The 9,717-nt window shown below is 29.4% G+C and overlaps 1 protein-coding gene across 1 annotated transcript in view; it reads right to left on the reverse strand.

Annotated features, from left to right (window-relative positions):
- Nucleotides 1–5,124: 5,124 nt before the first annotated feature.
- LOC111631189 overlaps nucleotides 5,125–9,717 on the reverse strand; it is an 8,409-nt gene continuing 3,816 nt past the window's right edge. The window contains exons 2-5 of the mRNA XM_023375388.1: nucleotides 8,090–8,384; nucleotides 7,867–7,936; nucleotides 7,341–7,382; nucleotides 5,125–6,017 (exon numbers count right to left, since the gene is read on the reverse strand). Of these exons, the coding sequence (XP_023231156.1) occupies nucleotides 5,260–6,017; nucleotides 7,341–7,382; nucleotides 7,867–7,936; nucleotides 8,090–8,384 (1,165 nt within the window). The 3' untranslated portion in view covers nucleotides 5,125–5,259. The remainder of the gene's footprint in view (nucleotides 6,018–7,340; nucleotides 7,383–7,866; nucleotides 7,937–8,089; nucleotides 8,385–9,717) is intronic.

The following is a 9,717-nucleotide window of genomic DNA, read 5'->3' on the forward strand; positions in this document are numbered from 1 at the left end:
CATTGAGGACCTCACGGTTAGATTGAACAAAATGGCACGACCGCCGTCTGCGCCTAGAAACGACAAGTTATATAGAAGAAGCAAGTATCGTCCGATTTCATACCCTCGCCGACAACGAAACTCGCACCCCGCGCGGATCCAGCGCATACACAGCGAAGCGCCGGATTGCTCCTTGGAAGATGAAGATCATTAGAAAGGCATGATTCAAGTTACGTCCACGCATCCAAATATCCTATAGTTTTAGGATATTTTAATAATGTGTCTATAAAATTCGTCATTAATCCTGATCTAAATGTCACGTTGTTGTCAAATGAGGTAGCCAACCAGATAAAAGGTAAAGCATTCCTTAAATTCGCATCCAGAAAGAAGATAAAAGGTTTGAACGGAGAATCAATTCAAACCATAGCCATGGCGGTTCTCACCTTAAAATTTAAAAGACACAAGTTTCCCATGTCATGCAAGATCGTCCGATCAGAGATACAACTCCCTGCGAAGGCGTCATTGGAAAAAATCTCCTTGAGCAAGAACAATTGGATGTTGATTTCGCAAAAGGACAATTAATTTTACCTGACAGCAAGGTTATCCATTTTTGTTCTCCGTGTCCAGCTTGCTCAGCGACAAAGGAAACGAAGATCCAAGAACCAGGAGACAGAAGATAGAACCTCGGACAAGAAAACAATTAAAATTATATGTCAGACACCCACCAGGAAAGAAAGTAGCCGAATGCAAAGATCGGAAACAGAACCAAATTATTTAATTAATATGCCTTTGTGTCCTCTATCTTAATTTTAGAATTTATAGAACCGAATTATATTTGAATCGTGCAGTCAATGCCCCATACACCGGATCGGAAGAGCGTCCGAGGAACAGTTATAAAAACAGAAGTAAGAAGAGTTAATGTTGAAACGGGCGAGATGAAGCCCGAGAATCAAGGAGAAAGACCTGATGACATAGAAAGGTCTGAACTGGAAGATAATTCTTTGGGAGAATTTCAGCAAAATCTAAATTAATTGATTAAAAATTATAATTATTAAAGTTATTAAGTCATGGCACTTAATGCCTCTCTCCTCTCTCTACTGGCAAATTTGTTGCATAATTTATTTAATAACAATAGCCGTGTCTAGCCCGATGGAATTTGGTATTGGTTAGTGTCTAGCTTTATGTATATCGGGTTTAGCAATGTTATTTGTTTAGATATATAAACGAAAAACAATTCTAAAAACCAACTTTGAAAACTTTGCTTGTGAAAGTATTAAAAAGAACTTACATGATATACGATGTAAATGTAATTGTTTTCTTACAGAAAAGACAATACCAACATTTAGTGGTAACGTTAAAATGTCCAGAATTTCAAATTTAAAAAGTTTGTATTCGTACAATTTGAACTGCCACCTTCTAATAACAGAGCGTGGTTTAATAGGTTGTAAATCTTAATAGCATCATAAACCCGGAAAACTCCTTGTGGTTAATAAGAATCGTCACTCGGTAAGCGACATTCGAAGTGGCTTTCCTAAGAAATTCTATAAAGGAATTCCTGTAAAACATGTCATTAAATTCATTCACAACTAAAAGAAAATATGGAAATTCGATTTCTATTTACCTTAATCTAGAATATTTTGCTGAAATATTCTGCTAAAAACCTATCCTTTACGTTCATATTATCTACTTAATTGAATTTCATGGCAATTGTCAAATCTAAAAATACTTCAGACAATTAGAAGTTAGTTTTTTATAACCCAGTAACTGAATCATTAAAACAAACTGTTGCACTTTCTTATTTATAAATTTTAATTTTTTATGGGTAATTCCATAAAATAGTCATTTCTAGGATTCTTTCTACTGTTTTCCCGAAGAAAAGGTCTAATATTTATGTATTTATTTTTATAAAAAGTTTAAAAACTGATAGAAGTAATAATAAGAACTAACACAATAAATTATTAATTATTTAAGTACCGAGAGTGAGAATTTTTTTGAATTTTCAAATACAAAAGTATCATTTCTCTGTGAAAAGATAAATTTTTTTAGTTCGAAACAACCAAGATACAGTTCTAAGATTTTAATATAGGCTTTCATGTTATTTTTTCATTCTGCAACTGCATATAGATATATAATTATATAGAGATATACTGCTCATCAGAAATAGTAATGTTTTGACATTACCACATACATCGTATTTCAGGAGTTTTACTAGTTGTATTACTAATTATATTGATCCAAATACTGAACATATTACATATCTTAAAGAAAAAGTTCAATGCCTTAACTGAAGATAAAATAATTATACTACAATTAGATGAAATACATGCAAAACCCCAGTCATTAATTTAATAAAATTTCTAACCAAGGTAAATCTATTACTAAATACGAAATAAAATGCAACACTTTAATTGACTACATGATAATACACATTTAACTTTTAGAAAAGTACCTTTCCTGTTGGGTATGTGAAATTTACGCGACAATTTTAACTGTACTACAAATTTGCCATTTCGTAGAATACACTTGTATACTGGTTTTTATGAAATACAATTCTTAAACGTTAAATTAGAATTTATATTTTATTTGCATATACAATTACATCAAACAGTACATGTGAAAAATTTTTGAGAAAATATTCCTAATAATTTTTTTTCAAAAAGTAATCTACTTCTCAAAAGAACAATCTAACGTCACAATATATTAGAAAAAGTTCAGGTTTTAAATATATATTTTCTTCCGTAGGAGGAATCGCAATGACGTCATGAATTGGAGTGAAACGATCTGCAGATAGTTTGATTTCTATTTTTTTTTTCTTGGAATTATTTCCTTTTTGGCAAATCTGACGATAAGTTGAAACGTTGTAAACTTTTCAATATAAAGTCCAACTCTTAACTGGATACATCCGTTCGTTTTGCACGTAAGAAATTTCCTTTCGTTTAAATGTCTGCCATTAATCGAAAAATATAAATTTGCTTCTATTACACATCGTTTATTATGGGTTATTGATAGACGAATGCTTGTCATAAAAGATTTTTCGTAAACAAATATTTCTGATATAAATTGTATATTTTTAGTCACGAATCTTTGTATTTTAATGACAAACGGGTATCGATTGCAGAAAGTGAATAATAACGGATATTGATAAGAAGTCCTGGTTTTTGTGGACTTGGAAATATTGTCAGGGACACACGACAATTTGTCTGTTACGAAAAACAACCTTATTGCTTCCAGTTCTTTTTCAGTTAAGATGAGTAAAAAATCATCGGACTCAAAAATTTCATTTTCCATTGTCAAAAATCTGATTTTTGGTAAGAAAGATTCCATGAGTTGTCTTGGAGATTTCTTCTCACTAAGTTTGTTCATGGCCCATTTGTAAGTGATATCGAAGATACTCTTCTCGTCTAAACGTTTATTAATTGGGCGAGATACGAGTGTATTTATTGTTGCTTCTTTGCAATTCAAGTACATGTTTGTACAAAATATTTCATCGTACTTCGCATCGAACTTTCTCCAACAAGTATACAACAGTCTGTAGTCGTCGATTTCGGAAGCAAAGTCGTGTACGGAACAGACATTTTCTGTACGTAAGTTATCAGTAATACGAATATGACAAAATTTATTTACACCAATGATACGTAACGTCTTGTTACTTCCTAAAATATCCATTGCTGTTTTTAAAGATGGGAACATTGATACTTTACTGTCCAACAGTCTAAATGTAATGGAAATACGATTGTCACGATATAATTACAGTATTTAAAATAAACTGTAGCAATATTAAAAGTTTAAAATTTATTTCGTCGTAGATCGTTAAAAGTTTCTAGAAAATTATAAAAAATAGGTGACTAAATACAAATAAACATTTGATGTCTTCACACGTTTTATAATCAAGGAAACACAATTAACATGAGCAGAGTGCCAGAGAGACTTTTAATTAGTTTACATGTTCATAAGCAGGGAAGTCTGAATGGAATCATGGACTTTTCTTATATTAATCTAGTTTCTGTGATTGTGTAGGATGTGTGAAGACATGAAATTTTTATTTGTATTTAGTCTTTAATGTTGTAAAAATAATACAATTTTCTCGTGTAATTATTATAAAAAATGTAACTTACTCTGAGATTGCTTGCAAACTTTCAAAGGTGTAATTTGTGTAAACTCTCCCTTGGCGAGGCACGAAACCAAACCAACTACCTCTGTTCAATGGTTTAATCCATTGGTGGACACAAAAATTATTTTCAAACCCCAATTCCTTATTGGAACGAATTAAATTTGACTTACGCGTTATCATTTTATACTTATTATTATCTTCAAGACAATCTGGAAAATATATTTTAGAAGATAAACGGGAAAACTTGTAAATAACAAATGAAACAATAAAAAAATTATCGAAAATCAGTAAAGGAAAGCATTTACACTCATCACTATCAGTTTTCTTCTTTAAATAAAAATGTGTTTTATATTATTTATAACTTAGTTATGAGAAGTACAGTAATTAATTTTAATTTGTTAATTTATTTCACTACTGATAATTGTTTGAGTAAATAATTTCAATTACTAAACAAGTGTACAACATAAGGCAAAAAAGTATGACAATTTTGACCTCACAAATATTTATAGGGCATTTTAATTTGAAAAATCCGCTATTACTCTTCAATTTAGAAAACAGGTTAAACAAAAATTTGATTTTAATGTATATAAACATTTTCCTTTTCCTAATCATACTTTCTGTTTAAATTACAATTTTAATTTAATTATTTCTACTTTATACTTAGCAAGAGTAAACGTAAGAATCCTAAGAAAGATTGATGTTTAATTTCATATAACCTAGTCTTAGTGATCGATGACAAAGATTCTGCAAACGTACTGACATGTCGTGTCAGACTTTCTTAATACCTCTCTGAAGTTTCCTCTCTGGGTACCTCAATTGGAGGTTTCACAGCCGTTAGGCTTATTTAGACGTGAAAAAGTTAATTAATTAAACCGTGTCAAGTACCATAAAATTATTTTGTTTTAGAAACTTTTCAGCAAAATAAAAATGGTTAATTTTTCAGGTTCATCGTTTTATGTATTTTTTTTACTTTAATGTATATTCCAAGCGAACGACATTTACTTGGCTCCATTCAAAGCCTTTCAATTCAAACAAACGAGAAAAGAAAATATTTATTGAAATTTCATACAGAGAATATATTAAAAATGAAAAATTCAAAGCACATTGTAACAATTTCATATAAATTTCATATAATTGGAACAAATTAACACACATCTCCATACAACTTTTCACTCCTCGGACGAACAATTAAAGTGTAATTTGTATCTGTGAAGTGCATAATTCAAGGATGCTGAGAATCCGTGAAGTACATAAAGATATTGTTCTTTAAAACTGTAGAACAGATTAAAAGCATTAAGTGGTTCTTTTCTATTAATATTTATAGTGACGTTTCGCTTTTCCTTTTTGGTCATATCCCACAACAAAAAAATTTCTCGACCTCCCACACCACTCAAGCAATAAACTTTGCCATAAGCAACGAATACATATTCCAGCATGCAATTTTCAGTAACAATTTTATGCTTAGACAAAATTTCTAAACTTTCTGGATCGATTTGAAGCGCATAGTCACTGTCGTCAATACGAAAACGTGTTAAGCTAAATACCCAAATACTGTCCTTGTCTACGAAGAAATACATGTAATCAAGTCCTGGAACATCATTAATTTCATCTCCTATTTTGAATTCCGAAGTCTGGACGTTGTATTTGAAAATTTTGCGTTCGTGATCATATCGACCGTAATAACTTCCATTGTATACAATTCCCCAATCTGTCCGTGAGTGAGAGAAATAAATTTCCTTGAGAATTTCATAACTTCCGTTTTCATTTAATCTGTATTCTTTTAAAGCAGGATATCCAAATTCCTTCAGCCAAATGTCCAGATTACCTTCAGAATCCTCTTCAAATTGTGCAATACCTAGTCTTTCGCTTCCATTATATATTGGAAATGGAATAATCTGGTAATCTGTAACGTTGTCAAGAATGCAATCTGAAAATATAAATATGAAATTAGTATTTATGTTTATAGAAAAAAATTCAGATTTGGAAGGCTTTAATCAGCTTTAACCATAATATGATGCCACTTTAATTATTTTAAAAAGCCAAAACCTTGAGGTTAGAAATAAGATTCTTAAAAATTGTAAAGGCCGATAACGAATAAAATATTCATTAAGAATGACTCCACTGAAAATATGAAAAGTGTCTGTGTTCTCCGTTTTTCTCGCTTGATATTTAATTAATCACCGAAACTGATAGAATGAATGTCTCCACATATAAAAATATTGCTGAAAAGTTCCATAATTTTCATACATTCATCTATAATTTTAGCCTTCTAGAGTAGGAAAACTATGAAAAACTTTAAAATAGAAAGAATACTTAATCTTGCGATGTATTTACTTACTGTATAACCACTTACATTGATATTTAATTTGATTATGGTAGATTATATAAACTGCTGTCTCTAATTAATCAATTAGAATAGCGTGGTTGCAACGGACGTTTTCAACGCGAAAACGTACTGTACAGTACGTGCGACGTTCAGCGCCGCCATCCTGTAAGACTAGAAGTTTGACAATGGCGTTTGGAACGTCGAGCATCATTCTACCGACGTTGACGTAGATCATGCGATGTATGTCAACGTCGGTTTAAAAAAAATCTAGCAACGAGTTTTCTAACTTTCCTTGCTGTTACGGGTTTTTATTTAAAAAATAACTTTTATATTATTAATCATAATAAATAAAATAGTTCGTGGTACCATTTTATACTTAAAAATTTTATATTATCAATAATTATGAAATGTAAATAAGCTTAATTTTGAGTATTGTGACAAGTTTTATAAACAAAATCTTGTAAATTCTAATGACGAGTCAAATCTTCAATTTCGATCTCTCTCGAGATATGATACAGTATATGACCTTTTTTCTTTCTCTCAATTCCTTGACTTTTAACCTCTAATATTTATCAACGTCAATTTTCTTTATACTCAAGCTTCCATGCCAAATTTAGATTCTTAATGATTATTTTATTCTGAAATAATAAACGAAATACACGCCAATATACATTAACTCACCTACACAAACATGCGCGATTGACTCGTATATAACAACAAGTAAAGTAAAATTTCTTCTTCATCACTTTTTTATTCCTGAACAATGAGAACGTGACACTCCTCTGATACCATACTTAAATACCAAACCATACACTTAATGTACTCTACTAAATCTTATTAAATGTATACAAAATTATAAACTTATCAAATAAACAACCGAAAAGAAAATAAATAGATGTATCATATAATAATGAAATTTCATACCTCTACTTTCTTCTTTTTTCTTTTCTTCAGAATCATTTTTTTCTGTGAAAAAAAAAGGTATCATAATGTATAAGAAATTTGTTATTCCCTAATATCAGAATTTTAGAAAATTAATCGATGAATATAAAATCATAAACTATAACAAAATGTATTAAAATACTACAAAGTACGCCCATGTAAATTGGAAATCTAAATTTAATTTAAAAATTGCACGAAAATTTAGTAGGAAAGGTTGGTTCATTTAGTTCATTTCTTTATCTTTCCTTGTTAATATACGCCAAATGAACAAGGAAAACAATGGGAACAGAAAAATAAGAAAAACAGAAATGTTTTGTTCTTCTACTTTTCTTCTCTAATAATTTGTATTTACTTTAAACAAAGCAAGAAGATTTAATTTTCAAAATATTTTTTAATCTATAAACATTCTAATTCCAGTGTACTTAATTATTTTATTTATAAATTTCTATACGTTTAATTAATTCTATATATAATATGTAGTAATATATATGTATATATTGTACTGTACCTTCTGTTTCTGTTGTATTCTTTTTACAAATGTCTTCCGCACTAAGACAATACTCGCAAAGGTCAGATTTCTATAATATTAGACAGAAATTTAAGTAAATAAAGAAATAACAACTCTTTTCTTACGTCGCAATTACTTATATTTTCAGTAATTTCTTATTTCACTTTATTTTGGAGTGACATTGAATTGTAATGATTTAGAGTAGAATTTACTATAGACTTACTGTTATACTGCATTTTCCGTTCAACATTACGACATCTTCGTCTTTTTCTCCGCATTCAGTTTTAGAAGAAATTTCTCTTTTTTTAACTCGATGACGAGTAATGTCATGATTGATATTTTCAGGTTTGATATAGCGCTGTTGTATATCGGGTGAAGCCATTTGAATATTAGAATTTTGAGGTGAGTAAACGATGACGAACGATTGTACTAGGACAACCAAGAAGAGAAGCAGGTTCAGAAGATAGAGTATTTTTGTTTGTATTCGATGGTCTTTTTCATTACTATTCTTCATAATGCTATTATCGTGATAAGGTACAAATATCATTCTTTTACAAAAAGTTTTATTATTAAATCTATTTCTGAAAAAAAATTAAATATAAAGATAAGATTATATGTAAATTTCCTGGGATAAAATTTAAAGCCATTTAAGTTTCTACACGGAAAAATGTCTAGGTATTGCTCACTTTTTACAACTGAAAGTTTTATGTATGCAGATACTGACATCACAAAATCCTCAAATAGAGTTTCCACATTTTATTTTATATTTAATATAACAGTACCGAAGTGTTTGAAAGCTTTCAGTAGCTGATTTAATATAATTGCGCAAAGTTTAAAGAACTGATTAAGAACTTGTGAACAAGTGCTATTTGTCACAAAAAAACGATAACTAGCACTTGTGTATTGCTTACTTTTCTATTATATGCACCCAACACATTAAGTCAACATTCCACTGTAATAGTTTTAATATTTTTATTATTAAAGTGTAATGTTATTTAAATTGCAAGAGATAATTAATAAATTTCAAGTATAAAAATCTTATAAATTTACATTCCAATTCCAATTATTCCTTTCTTGTTTACATTTTACAAAATTTTATAGATAATACTATACAATAATAAATACATTCAACATATTAAACATCAAAATCGAAAATAATGATTTTGATATTCACTTACATAAAAAAAAAAAAAAATCTAGTGCACGTCCCAATAACAAAAGGCAACTTTTAGTAAAATTTAAATATTACAACATTGACGAGTACCATAAGATGGAATGCTTACAAAGAATATAAAAATATGGCTAACAGTTAAAAACAATGTTAGACATTTGAAGAATGAAAACAATTTCTTTATTTCTATGGATTTTTCAAAATTTAACTTTATCAGATAATAAATAACATTTGAAGGGTTCGAGTGTAAAGATGGAAAGTTCTGTAATGAAAGTTTAAAGAAAATAGAAAAATTAAATGTCTTAATTAAGAAGTTTTCTTTTTTTTTGTTTAATTTAATTAGAATAAAGTCCACATTCTAGTTAAATAGTACATGTACATATAATATTTAAATTGAAATACATTGCTGTTTAACCATTAGCACATTTGCAACATACTGATGGAAGCTTTTTTGCTGTCTTTTACATCCGAACCCTTCATTCTGCACCAGCCCTTTGAGATGTGCAATTTTCTACTAATTAACAATTGTAGGAGAGAAACTTAATACAATTTTAACAGAATTGGGCGAACAACATGTTTATAAGTAAAATTACCCCAATAAAATGTACAAAATTCACTTTCTGGTTTCCCTTTAATAAAAAAAAACTAAAAAAAACAACTTTTGACAGGTTTTCTAGAGT

This window comes from Centruroides sculpturatus, unplaced genomic scaffold, assembly GCF_000671375.1.
Source record: "Centruroides sculpturatus isolate CEXI.00-Female unplaced genomic scaffold, Cexi_2.0 scaffold552, whole genome shotgun sequence".
NCBI lineage: Eukaryota > Metazoa > Arthropoda > Arachnida > Scorpiones > Buthidae > Centruroides > Centruroides sculpturatus.